This window comes from Gymnodraco acuticeps, unplaced genomic scaffold, assembly GCF_902827175.1.
Source record: "Gymnodraco acuticeps unplaced genomic scaffold, fGymAcu1.1, whole genome shotgun sequence".
NCBI classification, from domain to species: Eukaryota; Metazoa; Chordata; class Actinopteri; order Perciformes; family Bathydraconidae; genus Gymnodraco; species Gymnodraco acuticeps.
In genome coordinates, this window is record NW_022990262.1 from 1,383 (window position 1) to 27,500 (window position 26,118).

The 26,118-nt window shown below is 39.1% G+C and overlaps 1 protein-coding gene across 1 annotated transcript; it reads right to left on the reverse strand.

Annotated features, from left to right (window-relative positions):
- Positions 1-4,316: 4,316 nt before the first annotated feature.
- On the reverse strand, positions 4,317-17,521 carry LOC117549098 (short transient receptor potential channel 5-like; the record flags this gene model as incomplete). The annotated part of the gene is given in 5 exon segments (XM_034220699.1): positions 4,317-4,438; positions 11,075-11,275; positions 14,487-14,626; positions 15,224-15,422; positions 17,384-17,521. Coding segments are annotated over 5 exon segments (800 nt in total), but the record flags the coding sequence as incomplete, so codon positions are not given.
- Positions 17,522-26,118: the final 8,597 nt, after the last annotated feature.

Here is a 26,118-nt window from a genome sequence, read left to right on the forward strand (position 1 = left end):
CACACACACACACACACACACATACGGTGTTAAACGATGTAACACATTAACGGTGATAAGTGTGTGTTAAGTACAGATGTGTGAAGAGACACCTGAGCAGAAAGAGGAAATGATTTTGCTAAAATGTTGGTAAGTGGGTGTGAATTACAGCAATAATTGTGTGTGTGTGTGTGTGTGTGTGTGTGTGTGTGTGTGTGTGTGTGTGTGTGTGTGTGTGTGTGTGTGTGTGTGTGTGCTGCAGGCTGATGTTTGCATAATGCATGATCTGCAGTCTGCGCTCATTCAGCTTCAGTGTGAGGGCGATTCTCTCTGACTGTAAACAACAACAGTTTGTTTACTAAGTCAAGGGTCACTCAGTGTCAGGCCTTTTGATAAGTTCAATATTCACATGCTCACAGTTAGACGCTGCACCATCTGCACGATCATCTGTTATTAATAACCCTCTCACTTTATTGGACTTGTAGCAGTATGAAGAATAAAGTAATGTCCTTACTTCTCCTTTATTTGTCCAGAGCGTTTTACTGTAATGGAATCGATCACAAATCAATAAAGCTATTACCTAAACAAACCTCACGCCTCGTTAATATTCAGCCTGCCTCACTCAGCAAACTCTGTGTGTGTGTGTGTGTGTGTGTGTGTGTGTGTGTGTGTGTGTGTGTGTGTGTGTGTGTGTGTGTGTGTGTGTGTGTTTGTGTGAGGGGGATAAAGTGAGTGCATCTGAGAGAAGTTGCAAGAAAGTCTATACATTAGTGTGAATGTGTGTTAATGTGTACAGTCGTCCCTGTATGTGTGTGTGTATGTGTGTGTGTGTGTGTGTGTGTGTGTGTGTGTGTGTGTGTGTGTGGCCTAGCATTACTATACTTGTGGGGACCTAAATCTGTTTACACAGTCACGTGTGGGGACTCGCCTCCCTTATGGGGACAAATTGGAGGTCCCCATGAGGGGAATCATTAATTTTAGGGTGAAGACTTGGTTAGGTTAAGGTTTAGGGTTAGGGTTAGGCATGTGTTGGTTATGGTTAAGGTTAGGATAAGTCTCCAGGAAATGCATGTAAGTCAATGTAATGTCCCCTGAAGTGATGTATACATGGTATGTGTGTGTGTGTGTGTGTGTGTGTGTGTGTGTGTGTGTGTGTGTGTGTGTGTGGGTATACTTGGACAGGATTAGATTTTCGTTTTCAGAAATAAATGAATTTTTCCAATTCTTACGACACGACAGGAAGCATTTTATAGACTAAGGAATAAGTGAATAAAGTAATTAAAATAATATAATATACAGTTAATAATAAAATCCAGAAATGTTTGAGACGTTATTATATTTTAAATATTAAAATAATAAATCTAAAAGCCTTTTTCTGGCTTCAAGGGGAGGTTTAAGGGGTCAGCAGAGTGATTAAAGAAGTCATCCCGAGGGTACCATGAATATTTAAAAAAAATAATTCAAGGCAATCTTTTCAGTAGATATTTCATTCTGCGACAGACAGCCCATCATATAGTTCATCATGCAGTTTCATTGGTCAGAAACACCTCTCTCTCTTTCACACTCCTGGAATAACAGAGGATCCGATGCACACGAGGTGAGGCTCTGCGGTAAATAGAGCATTTTAGGTTTTAGATCTCTCTTCACTTAAACTTGCTTTATTTCTTTTGAAATGATACTTGATGAGCAACTTTTAAAGGAGCATTGCAGACAAGATGTTCATTGAAAAAGTGTAAATCAGTGTATGAAATTATTACACACATCCAATTAGACACAAACTATTAATTAATGTGTACAAATCCAGACAATAATCCACTTGGATTTGCTTCTGAACTTGAATTAAGAAAGATACTTTGAGTTCCCTCTTCACACCATTGATATCAAGCATTTGATAGATTAGTACTGAACAAAGTGGAGATCATTTATATTCCATATGAATATCTTCTTGCATTTCCTTAAAAAAGGCTTCAAGCTTGTGCAAATGGGCTTTTTGTCGATTAATATACTTCACTTTTTGCATTGAATTTGCTGCTGAATTTGCACGACTGTTTAAAAAAGAATCCAACATCAAGTATCTGTGTATCAAACAGGTTCAGCTCCACCTTGATTTGAACTGTTTTCACCTGTTTGCAGCCTGTTAAAACACACACATGGCCGTACAGTACAGTCACATGTGGGGACCAAGCCCCCAGGAAGTGCGCCGGAGTCTGATGAGAATATTCGTGCTGGTCAAACGGCGGTACTACTCTTCTTTTAGGTTGCTGGGCCCGGAAACACTTTTTCCCATTGACTTACATGGGGAAAGAGTGGTCTGTAACTCGTTGGATAATTTTTTTTAAACTAAATAAACTACCCAGTATGAACACTTGTATAGCCCTTATTAAAAACATTCGTTCCTCAAGTTCTAAAAATGTGCTAATAACGTTATTCTGAGAGTTATTTCCCTCTGCATTATGAACGCGCATCTAACCCACGGGACCGCGCCGCCCGGCACGTTGATGTTACGTGTCCCGACCAATCAGAGCACACTGTGCTCACAGGGAGGGTGGGGGCTGGAGCTATTGGAGCTACAACGAGCGTTAAAGGCAGAGAGTGAAATTCAGTGAATACACGTAGTTTACAGAGATGCTGTTTGAGAAACCAATGTGAGTTGCGTTTATCTTTACCCATGGATGCACAATAAGAACGGATCCACATCGTCTTACTGCCATCCCACGGAGCTGTAATAATGGATATATTGCACATGTTTTCTGTAATTCATTATCATACTACATGGGCTGTATGATTAAATCTTGTACCGTAAATGTTGTATTAAATAAAGTTAATATTACCGACATTATTAACGTCCCTGTAGCTTCGTATTGCACTAAGAAGCTTATTGCACTGTATATAAATATATATATATACAGTGCAATAATTATTTCATGCTAAATGAAGCTCTGTTGGATATCACTAGATCATGTTACAGCGTAATATAAGTACATAACGATTGATGTGTACATTAGCATCATTACTAGCTAGCCGCTAGCTGCTAACTGCCGCCTCGTTCATATCAAATCCATGATAACAACAAATCATTACCATGCTGTCATGAACGTGCGGTGCTGTTATGTGTACGCAAATTGACGTGCTTGATGTGAACGAGCATTTTGGTTAAAGTTGCGCATGCTCTATGAGCGCACATACGGGTACTTCTCAGGCATGCTGGGTAATCTGTGACGTTTCACTCTCTCAAAAGTTGGGCCATTTTATCATCATGCGCCAATGAGCAACTCTCATAGGAACGAATGAGGCCCCGCCTCCCACGCTGTATCCAGTTCTTATTATACATCCATGGTGGGGACTCGCCTCCCTTATGGGGACAAAATGGAGGTCCCCATGTTACTCTTTGGTTTATAAACTCCCGCCCTCCACGGCTTTATAACATAACATATACTTCACTTCATTGTACAACTGTTTTTGGGTGGTGGGGGGGTAAGCACAGTTAGTATATGTTTATAAAACGGACAAGTCAAATCAAGCAATCTGATGTTTCTTAGCCGTGATATAATGAGCGTATATCCAGGGAATAGTTACTTTTCACAAGTCAGTATCCCTCCGCGTCTGAGAACCGTTACAACTGTTACATTACGTCCGTCACGAAACTAACTAACAAAGCTTAAGATGGAAACATTTAAGGTTAACTTGGACCCCCGGGGGGTCCTCACTATGGAGGGGTGGCTTGAGAAGTGCCTCCAGAAAAAAAAGCACCTAAACGACGACAATGCTGTCTGTCTAATATAGTAACTGCCCTTACGGGACGCTGTAATAAGTAAAGCGAACGCACCCGCAAGGACACCTGGCCTCCTATTGGTTGAGGGATTTTGACAGGATTGTTGCACAAAAGTTTCGAGCGCGCACAGAATAAATCTGAGAGCAGAAATGTATATATCTGAGTGCAAGCGTACAGTTTGAGCAGAAGCAGAGCAGATCTAAGTGCAAGCAGGCACTGTTTGAGTGCGAGGACAGGGTTTGAGGGAAATAAATACATAAAGTATGCTCTCAAATTTAAATACCACGCTCTTGAATAAAGATAAAGAATAACCCCCATCCCCATGAGGGGAATCATTAATTTTAGGGTGAAGACTGGTTAGGGTTAGGCATGTGTTGGTTAAGGTTAAGGTTAGGATAAGTCTCCAGGAAATGCATGTAAGTCAATATAATGTCCCCTGAAGTGATGTATACATGGTATGTGTGTGTGTGTGTGTGTGTGTGTGTGTGTGTGTGTGTGTGTGTGTGTGTGTGTGTGTGTGTGTGTGTGTGTGTGTGTGTGTGTGTGTGTGTGTGTGTGTGCTCACGTGGAGAAGGCGTTGTTCTGCCTCTCACAGCGGATGCCTTTGCAGTTGTTCGGCTCCTCGGAGGCCTTCGTCTCGTAGTAGAAGTACAGCTGGTTCAGACCGTTGGCAAACGCCAGCAGCACCTGCACAGGAAACAGTGTAACATCCTTTACTCAAGTAGAAGTACAGGTACTTGTGTTTAAAAATACTCTGGTAAAAGTAGAAGTACTGACTAAACTTCTTTACTCAAGTGAAAGTAAAGAGGCTTTGAAATGTACTTCAGTAAAAAGTACCCATAACTAGCAGCTGCTTTAAAGAGTACCTGACCTCCCTTTATATTAATAGAACAATAATGTCATTGTTAGCTAATGAATGTTTCCATGCTGAACAACGGCAACATGACAACGTTTCCATTGGTCCCTCTTCTTTAGAGAAGACCAGGAAATGATGGATACACGGATCGTGTTCAAATCAATAGGCACGCAATGACTCTAAAGAATAATGATCACGCATCAAACACACATTCAGACTAAAGGAACCAGCTGTTTGGAAAATGAGAGAAGTAGAAAGTACAGGTATTTGAGTTCAACATGTAAGAAGTAGAAAGTACAGGTATTTGAGTTCAACATGTAAGAAGTAGAAAGTACAGGTATTAGTGTTCAACATGTAAGAAGTAGAAAGTACAGGTATTTGTGTTCAACATGTAAGAAGTAGAAAGTACAGGTATTTGGGTTCAACATGTAAGAAGTAGAAAGTACAGGTATTTGAGTTCAACATGTAAGAAGTAGAAAGTACAGGTATTTGTGTTCAACATGTAAGAAGTAGAAAGTACAGGTATTTGAGTTCAACATGTAAGAAGTAGAAAGTACAGGTATTTGGGTTCAACATGTAAGAAGTAGAAAGTACAGGTATTTGTGTTCAACATGTAAGAAGTAGAAAGTACAGGTATTAGTGTTCAACATGTAAGAAGTAGAAAGTACAGGTATTTGAGTTCAACATGTAAGAAGTAGAAAGTACAGGTATTTGTGTTCAACATGTAAGAAGTAGAAAGTACAGGTATTTGTGTTCAACATGTGAGAAGTAGAAAGTACAAGTATTTGAGTTCAACATGTAAGAAGTAGAAAGTACAGGTATTTGAGTTCAACATGTGAGAAGTAGAAAGTACAGGTATTTGTGTTCAACATGTAAGAAGTAGAAAGTACAGGTATTTGAGTTCAACATGTAAGAAGTAGAAAGTACAGGTATTTGTGTTCAACATGTAAGAAGTGGAAAGTACAGGTATTGAGTTCAACATGTAAGAAGTAGAAAGTACAGGTATTTGTGTTCAACATGTAAGAAGTAGAAAGTACAGGTATTTGAGTTCAACATGTAAGAAGTAGAAAGTACAGGTATTTGTGTTCAACATGTAAGAAGTAGAAAGTACAGGTATTTGGGTTCAACATGTAAGAAGTAGAAAGTACAGGTATTTGAGTTCAACATGTAAGAAGTAGAAAGTACAGGTATTTGTGTGTTCAACATGTAAGAAGTAGAAAGTACAGGTATTTGAGTTCAACATGTAAGAAGTAGAAAGTACAGGTATTTGGGTTCAACATGTAAGAAGTAGAAAGTACAGGTATTTGAGTTCAACATGTAAGAAGTAGAAAGTACAGGTATTTGAGTTCAACATGTAAGAAGTAGAAAGTACAGGTATTTGTGTTCAACATGTAAGAAGTAGAAAGTACAGGTATTTGAGTTCAACATGTAAGAAGTAGAAAGTACAGGTATTTGAGTTCAACATGTAAGAAGTAGAAAGTACAGGTATTTGAGTTCAACATGTAGAAGTAGAAGTACAGGTATTTGAGGAGTTCACAGTACAGGTATTTGAGTTCAACATGTAAGAAGTAGAAAGTACAGGTATTGGGTTCAACAGTAGAATTAGAAAGTACAGGTATTGAGTTCAACATGTAAGAAGTAGAAAGTACAGGTATTGAGTTCAACATGTAAGAAGTAGAAAGTACAGGTATTTGTGTTCAACATGTAAGAAGTAGAAAGTACAGGTATTTGAGTTCAACATGTAAGAAGTAGAAAGTACAGGTATTTGAGTTCAACATGTAAGAAGTAGAAAGTACAGGTATTTGTGTTCAACATGTAAGAAGTAGAAAGTACAGGTATTTGAGTTCAACATGTAAGAAGTAGAAAGTACAGGTATTTGAGTTCAACATGTGAGAAGTAGAAAGTACAGGTATTTGGGTTCAACATGTAAGAAGTAGAAAGTACAGGTATTTGAGTTCAACATGTGAGAAGTAGAAAGTACAGGTATTTGAGTTCAACATGTAAGAAGTAGAAAGTACAGGTATTTGGGTTCAACATGTAAGAAGTAGAAAGTACAGGTATTTGTGTTCAACATGTAAGAAGTGGAAAGTACAGGTATTTGAGTTCAACATGTAAGAAGTAGAAAGTACAGGTATTTGTGTTCAACATGTGAGAAGTAGAAAGTACAGGTATTTGAGTTCAACATGTAAGAAGTAGAAAGTACAGGTATTTGTGTTCAACATGTAAGAAGTAGAAAGTACAGGTATTTGGGTTCAACATGTAAGAAGTAGAAAGTACAGGTATTTGTGTTCAACATGTAAGAAGTAGAAAGTACAGGTATTTGAGTCAACATGTAAGAAGTAGAAAGTACAGGTATTTGAGTTCAACATGTAAGAAGTAGAAAGTACAGGTATTTGAGTTCAACATGTAAGAAGTAGAAAAGTACAGGTATTTGAGTTTCAACATGTAAGAAGTAGAAAGTACAGGTATTTGGGTTCAACATGTAAGAAGTAGAAAGTACAGGTATTTGAGTTCAACATGTAAGAAGTAGAAAGTACAGGTATTTGAGTTCAACATGTAAGAAGTAGAAAGTACAGGTATTTGAGTTCAACATGTAAGAAGTAGAAAGTACAGGTATTTGAGTTCAACATGTAGAAGTAGAAAGTACAGGTATTTGTGTTCAACATGTAAGAAGTAGAAAGTACAGGTATTTGAGTTCAACATGTAAGAAGTAGAAAGTACAGGTATTTGAGTTCAACATGTAAGAAGTAGAAAGTACAGGTATTTGTGTTCAACATGTAAGAAGTAGAAAGTACAGGTATTTGAGTTCAACATGTAAGAAGTAGAAAGTACAGGTATTTGAGTTCAACATGTAAGAAGTAGAAGTACAGGTATTTGAGTTCAACATGTAAGAAGTAGAAAGTACAGGTATTTGTGTTCAACATGTAAGAAGTGGAAAGTACAGGTATTTGAGTTCAACATGTAAGAAGTAGAAAGTACAGGTATTTGAGTTCAACATGTAAGAAGTAGAAAGTACAGGTATTTGAGTTCAACATGTAAGAAGTAGAAAGTACAGGTATTTGTGTTCAACATGTAAGAAGTAGAAAGTACAGGTATTTGAGTTCAACATGTAAGAAGTAGAAAGTACAGGTATTTGAGTTCAACATGTAAGAAGTAGAAAGTACAGGTATTTGAGTTCAACATGTAAGAAGTAGAAAGTACAGGTATTTGTGTTCAACATGTAAGAAGTAGAAAGTACAGGTATTTGTGTTCAACATGTAAGAAGTAGAAAGTACAGGTATTTGTGTTCAACATGTAAGAAGTAGAAAGTACAGGTATTTGTGTTCAACATGTGAGAAGTAGAAAGTACAGGTATTTGAGTTCAACATGTAAGAAGTAGAAAGTACAAGTATTTGTGTTCAACATGTAAGAAGTAGAAAGTACAGGTATTTGTGTTCAACATGTAAGAAGTAGAAAGTACAGGTATTTGTGTTCAACATGTAAGAAGTAGAAGTACAAGTATTTGTGTTCAACATGTAAGAAGTAGAAAGTACAGGTATTTGTGTTCAACATGTAAGAAGTAGAAAGTACAGGTATTTGAGTTCAACATGTAAGAAGTAGAAAGTACAGGTATTTGGGTTCAACATGTAAGAAGTAGAAAGTACAGGTATTTGTGTTCAACATGTAAGAAGTAGAAAGTACAGGTATTTGAGTTCAACATGTAAGAAGTAGAAAGTACAGGTATTTGAGTTCAACATGTAAGAAGTAGAAAGTACAGGTATTTGTGTTCAACATGTAAGTAGAAAGTACAGGTATTTGTGTTCAACATGTAAGAAGTAGAAAGTTCAGGTATTTGTGTTCAACATGTAAGAAGTAGAAAGTACAGGTATTTGAGTTCAACATGTAAGAAGTAGAAAGTACAGGTATTTGTGTTCAACATGTAAGTAGAAAGTACAGGTATTTGTGTTCAACATGTAAGAAGTAGAAAGTACAGGTATTTGGGTTCAACATGTAAGAAGTAGAAAGTACAGGTATTTGAGTTCAACATGTAAGAAGTAGAAAGTACAGGTATTTGTGTTCAACATGTAAGAAGTAGAAAGTACAGGTATTTGGGTTCAACATGTAAGAAGTAGAAAGTACAGGTATTTGTGTTCAACATGTAAGAAGTAGAAAGTACAGGTATTTGGGTTCAACATGTAAGAAGTCAAAGTAAAAAGTGGTCAGAGAAATAAGTAGTGGAGTAAAGTACTGATACCAGAAAAATGTACTTAAGTACAGTAACGAAGTATTTGTACTCCACCACTTCCCACCTCAGTGTTTCCTCACATGGCAACGTATCAAAGGGAATTAAACCTCTCTCCTCGTGGATCTGACGGTACATTTAGTTCCAGGATTGACCCTGAGCGGCTGCAGGCGTTTTGAAACACGTCTTTCTCCTCAAACACATCACGGTACATAAAGAGCGGCTGCTGAGTGAGAGCGAGGCGCCTCGGGCTCTCTGGGATTGATTCTAAGACTTCAGGGAGCGAGCGGTCCTCCTGTGGATCCGGAGAGGGTTAGCCCCCCGAGACAGAACTAATGAGATCTGGATGAAACGGGCCTGTAGTGTCCTTCCACCATCAATGGAGCATTCTCTCCCTTTCTCTATCTTCAAACGTGCACTTTGACAAAAGACGTGTAGTTGTAATAGAGAAGTCTGGAATCATGCAAGCGGAGTCCCAGAGTTTGATACAGACATTGTTTGCGTTCAACTTCAAAAGAGAAATACTTATGTGTTGGCCTGTTAAAATGCTACCATGTAATACATTCAAAATGCTAGATGACAATAGTGAAGGTCAGAATGCATGGATGCAAACATGCCAGTCTCACGGCATTTGGTGTTATAGTCACGAAATTAATTTAATATGAAGCTTAGCGCAAGTTCAATGAGGAAGACCAATACCCCCTGGTGTTACACGTCACTTCAATCTCCTCTTCCATTAAGTAATCAGGGGCGTTACTCCCCAGCTAGCCAATCATCGCACCCGCTAACCCCTTTAAATCTGCTCTTCCCTCTCTGTCAGTTGTCATTTCAGGCGTCAACGCACAACCCTCCTCCACCCCTTCGCCTCCGTCTCCTAATTCAGGGCCAAGCTAATCCTTCTTCCTTCAGACCAGACCGAACCACTTATCACCACCACCAGTGTCTAGACCCCGGGGGGTTCATCGGAGCGGTTTTCCTCTCCCGAATGATCACCCTACAAACCGGGGCCTAATCTCCAAACATCAGTTCATTCATTGTTGTAATCTGTCAATCACCATTCTCTTATATCATGTGTCCCGGTAATAAACATGTATTTCATACATCACGTCTCTCCTGATTGAACTATTGATTCGTGTTCACGATTATCGCATGTCTTTCGTGTCACAGAACGACTTTAAAAGCAATGTTTTTCTATTGGTATGTGTCGTCGGGTCTTGGAAGACCGGAAGCTGTGTGGTTCATAAAAACATGTTCTTACTCAATATCTTACCCTAAGCCTCTCCCTTTCATTTTAAATTGTATAATATCGTTTTTTTGTCGTCCGCGAGGAAAATAAATGGCTCAGATCGTCAGAATACTGAAAAAAATGTCCTTCTAATATGTTATTATTTGGTACAGGCACGAAACATGAAATACAATCGTTCTGTGTCAGAATACTGAAATGTAAAGGATTTTAATCTCTTTTTCCTTCGGAATTTGTTATTATTTACATTGCTTTTAAAATCGTTCTGTGTGACACGAAAAAAAATTGAAAATCGTGTTCATCAATAAATTCATTGTGTGACTATAACACGAAATGCCGTGAGACTGTGTTGAACATGCTGCATGGCTTTAATAGCTGTACCTAACTTGACATTATACATTTGCACATATTGTATTTTTCTCTTGTATACAATTTATTTGATGTACTGTATATGTGTACTAGGTAGGCTAGTATGTATAACATGTGCAGGACGGACTTTAGATCATGGGCCCCATTAGTGGGAAGAATATCAGAGTATGTAGTTTGGGTTTCATGATGTTAACTCTAACCATTAGCATACTTCTAAGCTGGAAATGTGCACAACAAGAAAGTCTTTGATGTCCTAAAATAGCCTCTGTGCAGGCTACACTATGTACACGTCTTCCTCTTTAGTGGGAGACGTGTACATATCCTATAATTCCTATTTAAAATGAGTTTTCTAGTGTTTTTTAATATCTTGCAATAACTGAAATGAGCCCGATCTGTGATGTCCTAAAGTGGGATCTGTGCAGGCTAAACTTTGTATTTATGCTCCTTAATAATACACATGATGAATCTACAGGCTAGTATCGTGAATTAGCCAGTTCAGTTTATTTTGAAGTGGATATTAAAAATGAAAAAGGCAACGTAGGACTCAAATATAAACCATGTTCACTAACCACATGCATTTGGCATTTGAACCTAGTGTCAGAAGCAGTGTGTATATATGTATTTGAGTCGTACCAGGCAGTAGATGAAGAGGAACTTGAGGATGTCCAGCAGCATCCTCCCCAGGGAGATCTGCAGCGGGCCCAGGTGGGAGTTAGCGGTGAAGAGAGAGATGAGCCTCAGAGAGCTGAAGATGTTAGCGATGGCAAACAGAGCCTCGGCGATGAGGGTCGGGTGCCACATCTCCCACTCCTCCCTGGGCCGAGAGGAGTTATACTGCAGGGGGGGAGAGGGGGGAGAGGGGGGAGAGGGGGGAGAGGGGGGAGAAAGAGTTTATTACAAGTAAACACTCACGGTGAAACAGTCGGAAAAGTGTAAAGGTCCCCAATTATACTGTTTTTCATCAGCATTACCCATAATCCCCTCTGTTTCATCCCTTTTTCCAAAGTGCTGATTCTCTGTCTGTTACTTTAGATGAAAATAAGGAGCCCCTCCCCACGCCCCTCTGAGAGACATTTGGTTACAAAGAACTCAATAGCCGCGTTCACACCAAGTACTTTGCCGTTCCCCTATGGAACTAAGAGCCGATCGCGTTCACACCGGAATAAGTCCCTGGGGGAGGATTAGGCAAATGAAGCCGCTGACGTCACTTGTTCTTCTTCTGCTTTGGGTTTACTGGCAGGCCGCAAACCACTTCACGGCGTATACTGCCGCCCAAAGTCCCCGGCCGGAAGTCCCCGGAGTTAGGGACTGGCTTCAGTAGAAGCTGCTGGGAGTCCCAGCAGCTTCTACTGAAGCCTTCCGAGTAAACGGCCAGAACGCCGACACCTCCTCATCTCCACCACTCCCATGTTGGTTTTTTGTGTTGCCATAAGTTATTCTCTCTGCGTTGGTGCGCGGTGCTAATGCTAATGCTAGTAATGCTAATGCCACAAATACAATGGCGGCTTCACAAAACTTTTCAGAGTTTTACGGGGCGTGGTTTGCAATTCGCCCAGCCAATAGAAATTGGTACTTTTTTGGTACTTTTTTGGTACCACCTCTCTAGCAGGCACTAAAAATGGGGGTAAAAGTTCCCGGCACTAAGTACTCTTGTTGGTGTGAACGCGACATAAGGGATACTAATGGAACTAAACGGGGAAAGTACGGGAAAAGTACGGGGAAAAGTACTCCGGTGTGAACGCGCCTAATGGTGCTCTAGAGGAGATTCAGGTGATAAGGGGGGGGGGTTACCTTGGTTGCTGATTGGCTAATGGTTACACAAGCCAAAACATCGTTATGACATCATAAAGTGGCCAAAATCTGATCAGCTCATTTTCAGACAGGTTTTTATAGAAATGGATCAAAAAGAGAGAGAATCTTTTTTGCCGTCTGTCTGCAGACTTGTCAAAGCATTCATTCATGGTTTTTACTAACCGGTATCAGTATGTTGTTACTTCGGCATCATTTTGAAACGTGTATTACAATTAAATCACGGTCAAATATGTTCATTTTGTTGTAGTTGCCAACTCTCTCACTAGTTTAGCATACTCAGCCCGGTTGTTGGCCCGGAAAGAACCTCGATTCTGGAGAGCCAGAAAACTGTGTAAAAGGACCCGCTAGCCGGAACTACGCCGAGTGGAAACACAACCAAAAACGGGCCGGGTACGCCACGCTTAAACCGCGCTGTAGTGGAAATGCGCCATTAGTCTCGTCCTTTAAATGACAGAAAAGCACTCTAACATTAGGGTTAATATGTTTGTATTCTGTCTATTTATGAGTGAAATAAGAACATTTAGTGTTATCTCATTACATAAGATGAAGTCTTTGTATTAAGGTTTTCGTAAACTAAATGCTAAATATCGGGGGGTTTATGCATATCAAACGGTGATACCACATATAATAACTAATCAACCAATCGCCAGATGCCTTTGCACACATCCTAACAATGAGTTCTAGGAGCTTGAGGGGTGATGCACTTCGTAGCACTGATGTTCCTATCTCTAACCAACAAATATAACATCTGAGAAGGTGAGACAGATTTGATCGAGTCCTTGACACAGCAGGATAACTTCTCATAATCCACTGAGTCTCCTGAAGCTCGACGCTGATCTTTAAAAACACACTCTCCTCTCAATCCCTCCTGCTCACACACCTTCCTCTCCTCTTCTGTCACTTCTACACACACATCACTCTCTCGTTGCTTTACTCCCAGCATCCTCTGTTTCTGTGACTCTCTTCACTCTGGTTTATTCATCTTTCCATCTCACGCTCTGATTCTTCCTCATTCTCAATTAACTCTGCCACTATTAGCATTCACACACGCGCACACACACACACACACACACACACACACACACACACACACACACACACACACACACACACACACACACACACACACACACTAATAAGCTGTTGGCTCAAAAATATGTTTTACTTTGTCTTTTCTCCTTCAAATACTCAGCCACAATTAAAATCCTCTGGAGTGCTGATGGTCTCCTGCAAAATGTAACTATGTGTGTGTGTGTGTGTGTGTGTGTGTGTGTGTGTGTGTGTGTGTGTGTGTGTGTGTGTGTGTGTGTGTGTGTGTGTGTGTGTGTGTGTGTCAAGATACAGTTGTGTGTATCTGTATGTATATATGTGTGTTTTTAAAGCTGTGTGTAGGAGGTCCAGCCACCACCATCAGTGACTCACAGCTGCTGCAGATGGCCCTGCCGTCTGGCGCGCGCGTGTGTGTGTGTGTGTGTGTGTGTGTGTGTGTGTGTGTGTGTGTGTGTTGGCACCAAATTGCTCTTAATACATATATAGATCTTGTATCTATGGTGACTATCCTTTGATATTATCTGAGCTTGCATCAAAGTAAAACTCTTGTTTTAATTCTTCGTTCATAATTACCTTTAGTTTGCTGTTCAAAAAGGGTCAAAGGTCAATGAGTGAAGTCAACTAACTGACAGTTTGCTCCTAAATTCAGCTCATATTTATGCTTTTCTACAATCTGCGAGCCTTACAGTATCATTCTGTATTGTTTCACAACAATAGTGGTGGAAAATTACAAAAAGTAAAAGTATTGATAGTGCAGCACATGTTATTATTATATATGGTGTTTTTGTAATCATTTATTTTCTAATATACATATTTGGAGATGTTTTTTTTCATCCTTAATTAAAATGTTTTCTATAATTTCTTTACATATAAATAAAATAATATTATCCTTATAATATTTTGAGTTTTAAAAAAAATAGTCAGACAAATCTGAAGTCAATAGGACGTAACTTCTATTTTATTTTCTATTTGATATAATGCTTCCTTGGTTTCTCTCAGGTTTTGTAGGAATTTAATTTCCAGCATTTTGTGGATTTTTGATGAATCACTCATTTAAAAAAGGAGGAGAATTGTCTCAACACTTCCTCTTTTGAGGACACCATATCCTGCAGAGACGTGTATTTCACTGCACAGTAGGGAATAACTTATTTAACATATTAAATTAACAGTTTAATATATTTACTTTGAAGTAGGCCACTATCTTCAGCGAGATGGTGGCGAGGTACAGAGAGTTCATGGCGAAGTCCATCAGGTTCCACCAGTCGTGGATATATTCTGTGAAGCCTCCGTCCCACATCTCCTTAATCTCCGCCCAGATGAACCCTGCAACACACACACACACACACACACACACACACACACACACACACACACACACACACACACACACACACACACACACACACACACACACACACACACACACACACACACACACACACACACACACACACACACACACACACACACACACACAGCAGCTTCAGGCATTTGATCCGCACTCAGGTTTTATTTGCAATAATGTAGTCATTTTTCATTTCCTCCACATATCAAAATGTTTGTTTTGTTGTATCCGAGTGTTTGAAAGACGACAAAGGAGAACAGATGGATTTTAAAAATCACAGATGATTTGGAAATCTTCTGTATCATCTCAGAGAGAATATGGAGATGCAATCAATCAGTTTAAACTCTTGTGTCTCCCTGGGCTATTTTATTTGGACAGAAAATGCGATCACAAAGAAAAGCACCTGTAGCTGCAACTCATTCCTGAAAAGATCAACTATGTATGGCTCGTCAATTGATGTACAATAGTAGAGACTAAGCTGAACACTAGTAGCTTTGAACTGTTCAATCTAAGCTATCAATGTACCAAATGTATTTTTTATGTGCCTTCATATGTTCTTATGGTTAAATACTCACCAACCACCCAGGGGAGGATCATCCACTCCACGAGGGTGGGGGGGGGTCCCTGCATGTGGAGGTTTGTCCGGGCGATGTGCTGCGAGGCGAGCAGCAACAGGAAGAGGAACGTCAGGTACGACGCTGTGTGGCAGATGAACTTAATGAAGGGTTTCTTTATGAAGCGACCTAGAGCACTTTTAGGAGCCAACAGGTAGATCTGAGGAAAAGAAGAAGAAGTTTTCTGAAAGTGTTTTTGATTGTTAGCATGACATAAGGTCTGTGGTTAACTCAAGCTGAAGAGATTTTAGTTCTACTATATTAAATATGTCAGTTAATCTCCCAAAGGTGAATTTAAAAACAGAGGTTGCTAACAAGTGTCTAAATGAGACAACTAAACGTCATCACGCCCAGCATTAGCTGCCTTTAGCTTAGCGGTGGTGACGTGAAGTCATGTGACCGTGCTGTAGTTCCTTTATAGCCCAACATTAGCCGCCTTAAGCTTAGCGGTGGTGACGTGAAGTCATGTGACCATGCTATAGTTCCTTTATAGCCCAACATTAGCCACCTTTAGCTTAGCGGTGGTGACGTGAAGTCATGTGACCGACCGTGCTGTAGTTCCTTTATAGCCCAACATTAGCCGCCTTTAGCTTAGCGGTGGTGACGTGAAGTCATGTGACCGTGCTGTAGTTCCTTTATAACCCAACATTAGCCGCCTTTAGCTTAGCAGTGGTGACGTGAAGTCATGTGACCGTGCTGTAGTTCCTTTATAACCCAACATTAGCCGCCTTTAGCTGAGCAGTGGTGACCTGAAGTCATGTGACCGTGCTGTAGTTCCTTTATAACCCAACATTAGCCGCCTTTAGCTTAGCAGTGGTGACGTGAAGTCATGTGACCGTGCTGTAGTTCCTTTATAGCCCAACATTAGCCGCCTTTAGCTTAGCGGTGGTGACGTGAAGTCATGTGACCGTGCTGTAGTTCCTTTATAACCCAACATTAGCCGCCTTTAGCTTAGCGGTGGTGACGTGAAGTCATGTGACCGTGCTGTAGTTCCTTTATAGCCCAACATTAGCCGCCTTTAGCTTAGCGGTGGTGACGTGAAGTCATGTGACCGTGCTGTAGTTCCTTTATAGCCCAACATTAGCCACCTTTAGCTTAGCGGTGGTGACGTGAAGTCATGTGACCGTGCTGTAGTTCCTTTATAGCCCGACATTAGCCACCTTTAGCTTAGCGGTGGTGACGTGAAGTCATGTGACCATGCTGTAGTTTATTTATAGCCCGACATTAGCCACCTTTAGCTTAGCGGTGACCGTGCTGTAGTTCCTTTGCTTGTAACTTCTTTAACCTTGTGTCTGAAATATTGTACAAGTTTGATGGATATTGTTGGAAGCTCTTGTTGTTGTTATTGTCGTTGTTATTGCTGCTCATCTTCTCTCTGCTGGCAGCCTCAACACTGTGAGTCATGCCAGAGAGGCTTTAAACGGGATTGAATAACACAGAGAAATGTGTTTTTATTATAGAAACATTAATAACTTAATCACATTAAGGCAGTAGTCGTGTTAATGGAGTAAACACTTAAAGTGAATTATCTTACAGAGATAAAAGCATTAAGTCAAGTAAGAGGTGACTGCTGTGACTTGTCATGTGCTCTCTCTAGTCTGCATGGTGTTTTGAGTGCTTGAACGCACCACAAAGGACGTGGATCTTAAATTAAACTCTATACATTTCACCTTCCTCTCTCCTTTCCTACTTTACACTCTCACTTCCTCTCTCCTTTCCTAATTTAAACTCTCCCCTTCTTTCCTAATTCGTCCTCCCCTTTCTCCCTCCTTCCTTTTTCACTCTCACTTCCTTCTCTCTCTTTTCCTCCCCTTCCTCCCTCCTTCCCATTCTAAGTTCCTTCCTCCTTCTTCCCTCCTTTCTCTCCCTCTCTTCTTTCCTACTTTATGATCTCACTTCCTCTCTTCTTTTCTTATTTACACCTTCCCTTCCTCTCTCCTTTCCTACTCCAAACTCACTCTTCCCGCCTTCCTTCTTTCCTACTTTATCCTCCCCTTCCTCCCTCCTTCCTGTTTCACCCTCACTTCCTCTGTCTTCCCTCCCTTCTTCTCTCCTTTCCTACTCCAAACTCCCCCTTCCTTCCTCATTCTTCCCTACATTACACTCCACCTCCCTCCCTACCAGAGAGAAGAAAGGGAACAGCAGTCCGATGATGAAGCAGGTGACCAGCTTGACGGCCCAGTGTCTCCTCCTCCAGCCGGGGAACCCGTCGTACCAGAGCGTCGCCAGGAGCTGCTGGCAGTTCGGCTGCGCCACAAACTGCAGAGAGAGAGAGAGAGGAAACACACTGTAGTCTCCTTTCTAGGGAATACAGAAGGGACACACTGACATTGAAGGGCTTTAAGGTCTATGCCAGGGGTGTCCAAACTACGGCCTGGGGTCCAAATGCGGGCCATTTCGAATCGGCCCTCAGCTAACTCAGAAAGTATAAAGAAATATGGCCCAGAAATGAGTCTTGTCCTTTTTTTATATTGTACTTCTTAATAAGAAGTACAGGGGTATAGGAGAGGCTGTGGCTCAGTGGATAGTGTGATGGACTTCGAATCAGGGGGTAGCAAGTTTGAGCCCCACTGCAGTCAGCATGTCTTTGTGTCCCTGAGACACTTCACCCCAAATTGCTCCTGTGGGGATTGCCCACAGTACTGAATGTGTGTAAGTCGCTTTGGATAAGAAAAAAGCCCAATAACTTATTTGTTACGGTGTGTGTAGGAAGCAGCACCCAAATGCAGATTATAGTGACAAAGATGACTCCTTTATTTCAAGGCTAAATTAATCACAAAGACAGAACAGAACACTCACGAAGACCAAGTCATAACACAAGACAAAACCAGAACTTAAATACACACAAGACTAATTATACAAACAACACACAGGTGAGGAGGGAGGAGAAAACACAGGGACACACAATCGGGTAAAAAGACACACCAGGGAAACTAACGACAGGGAACCACGGACAAATCTAAAGACAAGACACAACGCAGACAGAAGCAGGCAAGACGGGAGGTGAAGACCTTTCAAAATAAAACATGAAACAAAAGACAGAAAAAGACAAGACAAAATACAATACAGACAGATCGTGACATTATTCACATAACCAGCTTGCCACCCTTCATATTTCCTCTCATCATAATCAATCTGAAGCTTCAGCTTTAAGAAAAGAAGGAAACCCTCTGGAGAGCTGTGATGTGCTGCAGCTCGTCGTATCTTTCTGTATGTGGCCCTCGGTGAAAAAGGTTTCAGCTACAGTTGAGTCATGAACTGAACATCTTAACCCTCCAACAATAATCAAGACATTAAACAAAACACATGGAACCTGCAAATGAAAGTCTTCAGAATGACACCATTTGTTTGTTTTCCCTTTTTTACCTTATGCATATTATATAAATTGATCTTGTTTAGCAACTGAAAGGACTCCTCTAATATCAAGTGAGTGATAAGGGTAATGTAAGCCTTTACATATGGCCTTGTATTCACACATAGAACGAGTTTAAGCACAAAATATGTGGCACAATTGTTTGGGTTCTCGATCTTTTCCCCTAAATATGGCAATTATTTTCTGACCATCACTTTGAATTATCACTAAAACACACAACGAATACAAAAAATGCTCTTTTTCATGATATTTACCACTGAATTAAACAAGTAGAAGATGGCGTGAAATAGAAATACTCAAATACAGGACATACAAATGTTTTTAAGGACAGTGCTAGAGTAAATGTACTTTCCACCACTGACTTGAGAGTGTGTCTGTATGTGTGTGTGTGTGTGTGTGTGTGCACATGTGTGTGTGTGTGTGTGTGTGTGTGTGTGTGTGTGTGTGTGTGTGTGTGTGTGTGTGTGTGTGTGTTCCTGTTATAAACGAGTGAGATAAACATCCAGCAGCTGAACATGTCTCTGAGAGCTGGAGGAGGCTCTGAGGTCAGCAGCTGTCAATCAAACGCTGCTGAAAGTGAACATTTGGCGGCTGCACATTTCAACACTTCCTTGTTTTCCGTGCAGAGTGTTTCGTTAATAATTGATCCTGGCTAATTCAGACAGAACATGGCGGATATGTCTCTAACCCTGCTCTGATAGAGTCCACTACTTATTTTCCTGACGACTTTTTACTTTTACTTCTTACATTTCTAACCCAAATACCTGTACTTTCTACTTCTCACATGTTGAACTCAAATACCTGTACTTTCTACTTCTTACATGTTGAACTCAAATACCTGTACTTTCTACTTCTTACATGTTGAACCCAAATACCTGTACTTTCTACTTCTTACATGTTGAACCCAAATACCTGTACTTTCTACTTCTTACATGTTGAACTCAAATACCTGTACTTTCTACTTCTTACATGTTGAACACAAATACCTGTACTTTCTACTTCTTACATGTTGAACCCAAATACCTGTACTTTCTACTTCTTACATGTTGAACTCAAATACCTGTACTTTCTACTTCTTACATGTTGAACCCAAATACCTGTACTTTCTACTTCTTACATGTTGAACTCAAATACCTGTACTTTCTACTTCTCACATGTTGAACTCAAATACCTGTACTTTCTACTTCTTACATGTTGAACACAAATACCTGTACTTTCTACTTCTCACATGTTGAACTCAAATACCTGTACTTTCTACTTCTTACATGTTGAACTCAAATACCTGTACTTTCTACTTCTTACATGTTGAACTCAAATACCTGTACTTTCTACTTCTCACATGTTGAACCCAAATACCTGTACTTTCTACTTCTTACATGTTGAACTCAAATACCTGTACTTTCTACTTCTCACATGTTGAACTCAAATACCTGTACTTTCTACTTCTTACATGTTGAACACAAATACCTGTACTTTCTACTTCTTACATGTTGAACTCAAATACCTGTACTTTCTACTTCTTACATGTTGAACACAAATACCTGTACTTTCTACTTCTTACATGTTGAACACAAATACCTGTACTTTCTACTTCTTACATGTTGAACTCAAATACCTGTACTTTCTACTTCTCACATGTTGAACTCAAATACCTGTACTTTCTACTTCTCACATGTTGAACACAAATACCTGTACTTTCTACTTCTTACATGTTGAACACAAATACCTGTACTTTCTACTTCTTACATGTTGAACTCAAATACCTGTACTTTCTACTTCTTACATGTTGAACTCAAATACCTGTACTTTCTACTTCTTACATGTTGAACACAAATACCTGTACTTTCTACTTCTTACATGTTGAACACAAATACCTGTACTTTCTACTTCTTACATGTTGAACTCAAATACCTGTACTTTCTACTTCTCACATGTTGAACACAAATACCTGTACTTTCTACTTCTTACATGTTGAACACTAATACCTGTACTTTCTACTTCTTACATGTTGAACCCAAATACCTGTACTTTCTACTTCTTACATGTTGAACACAAATACCTGTACTTTCTACTTCTTACATGTTGAACACAAATACCTGTACTTTCTACTTCTCACATGTTGAACTCAAATACCTGTACTTTCTACTTCTCACATGTTGAACCCAAATACCTGAACTTTCTACTTCTTACATGTTGAACCCAAATACCTGTACTTTCTACTTCTCACATGTTGAACCCAAATACCTGTACTTTCTACTTCTCACATGTTGAACTCAAATACCTGTACTTTCTACTTCTTACATGTTGAACCCAAATACCTGTACTTTCTACTTCATACATGTTGAACTCAAATACCTGTACTTTCTACTTCATACATGTTGAACTCAAATACCTGTACTTTCTACTTCTTACATGTTGAACCCAAATACCTGTACTTTCTACTTCTTACATGTTGAACTCAAATACCTGTACTTTCTACTTCTCTCATGTTGAACACTAATACCTGTACTTTCTACTTCTTACATGTTGAACTCAAATACCTGTACTTTCTACTTCTTACATGTTGAACACAAATACCTGGACTTTCTACTTCTTACATGTTGAACTCAAATACCTGTACTTTCTACTTCTTACATGTTGAACACAAATACCTGTACTTTCTACTTCTTACATATTGAACTCAAATACCTGTACTTTCTACTTCTTACATGTTGAACACAAATACCTGTACTTTCTACTACTTACATGTTGAACACAAATACCTGTACTTTCTACTTCTTACATGTTGAACTCAAATACCTGTACTTTCTACTTCTTACATGTTGAACTCAAATACCTGTACTTTCTACTTCTTACATGTTGAACTCAAATACTTGTACTTTCTACTTCTTACATGTTGAACACAAATACTTGTACTTTCTACTTCTTACATGTTGAACTCAAATACCTGTACTTTCTACTTCTTACATGTTGAACACAAATACTTGTACTTTCTACTTCTCACATGTTGAACCCAAATACCTGTACTTTCTACTTCTTACATGTTGAACACAAATACTTGTACTTTCTACTTCTTACATGTTGAACTCAAATACTTGTACTTTCTACTTCTTACATGTTGAACACAAATACTTGTACTTTCTACTTCTTACATGTTGAACTCAAATACCTGTACTTTCTACTTCTTACATGTTGAACACAAATACTTGTACTTTCTACTTCTTACATGTTGAACTCAAATACCTGTACTTTCTACTTCTTACATGTTGAACTCAAATACTTGTACTTTCTACTTCTTACATGTTGAACACAAATACTTGTACTTTCTACTTCTTACATGTTGAACTCAAATACCTGTACTTTCTACTTCTTACATGTTGAACACAAATACCTGTACTTTCTACTTCTTACATGTTGAACTCAAACACCTGTACTTTCTACTTCTTACATGTTGAACTCAAATACCTGTACTTTCTACTTCTTACATGTTGAACTCAAATACCTGTACTTTCTACTTCTTACATGTTGAACTCAAACACCTGTACTTTCTACTTCTTACATGTTGAACTCAAATACCTGTACTTTCTACTTCTTACATGTTGAACTCAAATACCTGTACTTTCTACTTCTTACATGTTGAACACAAATACCTGTACTTTCTACTTTTTACATGTTGAACCCAAATACCTGTACTTTCTACTTCTTACATGTTGAACCCAAATAGCTGTACTTTCTACTTCTTACATGTTGAACCCAAATACCTGTACTTTCTACTTCTTACATGTTGAACTCAAATACCTGTACTTTCTACTTCTTACATGTTGAACACAAATACCTGTACTTTCTACTTCTTACATGTTGAACTCAATACCTGTACTTTCTACTTCTTACATGTTTGAACCCAAATACCTGTACTTTCTACTTTTACATGTTGAACTCAAATACCTTGTACTTTCTACTTCTTACATGTTGAACCCAAATACCTGTACTTTCTACTTCTCACATGTTGAACTCAAATACCTGTACTTTCTACTTCTTACATGTTGAACACAAATACCTGTACTTTCTACTTCTCTCATGTTGAACTCAAATACCTGTACTTTCTACTTCTTACATGTTGAACTCAAATACCTGTACTTTCTACTTCTTACATGTTGAACACAAATACCTGTACTTTCTACTTCTTACATGTTGAACCCAAATACCTGTACTTTCTACTTCTTACATGTTGAACTCAAATACCTGTACTTTCTACTTCTCACATGTTGAACACAAATACCTGTACTTTCTACTTCTTACATGTTGAACACAAATACCTGTACTTTCTACTTCTCACATGTTGAACACAAATACCTGTACTTTCTACTTCTTACATGTTGAACACAAATACCTGTACTTTCTACTTCTTTACATGTTGAACACAAATACCTGTACTTTCTACTTCTTACATGTTGAACTCAAATACCTGTACTTTCTACTTCTTACATGTTGAAAACACAATACCTGTACTTTCTACTTCTTACATGTTGAACACAAATACCTGTACTTTCTACTTCTTACATGTTGAACTCAAATACCTGTACTTTCTACTTCTTACATGTTGAACTCAAATACCTGTACTTTCTACTTCTTACATGTTGAACTCAAATACCTGTACTTTCTACTTCTTACATGTTGAACTCAAATACCTGTACTTTCTACTTCTTACATGTTGAACTCAAATACCTGTACTTTCTACTTCTTACATGTTGAACTCAAATACCTGTACTTTCTACTTCTCTCATTTTCCAAACAGCTGGTTCCTTTAGTCTGAATGTGTGTTTGATGCGTGATCATTATTCTTTAGAGTCATTGCGTGCCTATTGATTTGAACACGATCCGTGTATCCATCATTTCCTGGTCTTCTCTAAAGAAGAGGGACCAATGGAAACGTTGTCATGTTGCCGTTGTTCAGCATGGAAACATTCATTAGCTAACAATGACATTATTGTTCTATTAATATAAAGGGAGGTCAGGTACTCTTTAAAGCAGCTGCTAGTTATGGGTACTTTTTACTGAAGTACATTTCAAAGCCTCTTTGCTTTCACTTGAGTAAAGAAGTTTAGTCAGTACTTCTACTTTTACCAGAGTATTTTTAAACCCGAGTATGTGTACTTCTACTTGAGTAAAGGAGGTGTGTACTTTTGCCATCTGTGTTGGTATGGTTAGGGTCAGCAAAGGATCGAGAATATAAGATAATAATGAGATAATAAATACTTTATTGATCCTAATTTGGGAAATGTTTGCGTTGCAGCAGCATACAAAGACAAGGCAATGTATAAGAGAAATACAAATTACTATAAATAAACAATTCAAAAAGTAGAAGATATACATGTTGAAATACAAATTTAAAGTAAACAAAATATAAAGCAGGATATTATATATACATGAAGTGTTAATAGCAGAAAATGAATGATATATATTTAGAGATTAGTTAACCATTACATGTATCGCAATTCGATTAAAGTGTTTTTAAAGAAGAATAAATACATTCACAGAAGTTAGATTCTTCCATGTGATTATTTGTATCGTTCCTTCACAAACCTAGAATAACAATTTCACTCTGAATCAAGTAGCTAGACTTTTGCATAGATTTTTAAACATACAATTACATACAATGTGCAAGACTGTGTGTGTGTGTGTGTGTGTGTGTGTGTGTGTGTGTGTGTGTGTGTGTGTGTGTGTGTGTGTGTGTGTGTGTGTGTGTGTGTGTGTGTGTGTGAAGCAATAAAGGAAATGTTTTGTATCTCTTTGGCAGCGAAATAGTTTTTGCTCTCAGTTTAATCATCTCATGTCGCCTTACACCTCCAACAACCTAAGAGGATATGACCTCAAACACACACACACACACACACACACACACACACACACATACACACACGAGTACTTACACTGTGATACACACATTAACACTTAAGCAGATAAGAGTTAGAACAACTCGCTTCGCAGCTACAGGACTTTGTGTGTGTGTGTGTGTGCGTGTGTGTGTGTGTGTGTGTGTGTGTGTGTGTGTGTGTGTGTGTGTGTGTGTGTGTGTGTGTGTGTGTGGGTATTGCATAATGAGAGGATTTAATTATATAGATGAAACGATAGAAGCTGTAGAGAGGAGAAAAGACAGGAAGGACATGAGATAAAGTTAGAAGTCAAACCAAGGTGGCTTCCTCTTCCTTTCCTCATTTCCTTCTCTCCTTCCTCCTATATTTTCTCCTGTCTCTAATCCTCCTCATCCTCAGTGCTCCTCGTCTTCCTCTCTTGACTTCCCATCTCACTTCCCTCCTGCTCTCCTCCCTATTCCTTTGATTGTTTCATCACCTCTCCATTCTTCCTCGTCCTCTGTCTCCTCCCTCCTTCCTCTTCTCCTCTGTCTCCCTCCCTCTTCTCGTTCTCTTCCTACATTATCTCTCTCCTCTTCCTCCTCTCTCTCTCTCCATCCCTGCTGCAGTTTGGTTTCCTGTTGCCATGGCAGCAGTATGCTAATGAGGGAGTTGATCTCTGGGCTCCTCTTAACAGCAGTCTGCTACTTCCTCTCCTCCTCCTCCTCCTCTTCCTCCTCCTGTGTCTGCCTCCATCTCTCCTTCAGTCTTTAAATCACTTGGAGACTTCCTGTTTGTCCTCAAAGTGGCCGTAATAAAGTATAACACACATTTCCTCATCATCGTGAATATCAGCGTCAGAAACGGTCCGAATAAAAGTACGATTTTGAATTTTCCTCCAGCTCTGAGATGTAATCTGCATTAAAATCAGCATGAGGAAGGATACAACAACTAGACTGAGAATACACACACACTCAATTATGACATTATGTAATTAAAAGTCCATTAAGTCACTTTTAAAACGTGTTAGCATGCTAATGTTAGCATACAATAACATGTGTGTGAATGTGTTTTTTATTTTAATAAATGCAACCCAGCGCTCCAGCTAAATAAGCATTGGAAATTGCTTTAAAAATATTATAATTTAGGGAGATGTAATAGTCTTTTCTCTCAAACGTTGCAGCCTTAAGGACATTCACAGAAAACAGAACAATTAATTTAATTATCCTGAAATGATGTAATAAATGGCCATTTAGTCACTTCTAAAACGTAATAACATGTGTGTGAATATGTATTTTTGTATTTAAATAAATGCATCAGTCACTCAGTAATCCCACTAAATAGGCATTGCTAGAACATATTATAATTTAGGGAGATGTATTGGTGTTTTCTCCCACACGTTGCAGCCTTAAGGACATTCACAGAAAACAGAACAATTAGGAAGTGTTTCTAGTGGTTAATAAATGCAGCGAGTCGTCCTGCAGACACTCAGGGGAGCAGAGAGGAAACCAGCCCAAACCCCCTCTCATTAATCCAGAGAGGAAAAGTGCCGAGTCATGTTTACCTGCCGGAGCGAGGTGAAGATGAAAAGGCTTTTGAATTTGCAAAGTTAAAATATAAAAAAAACTTTC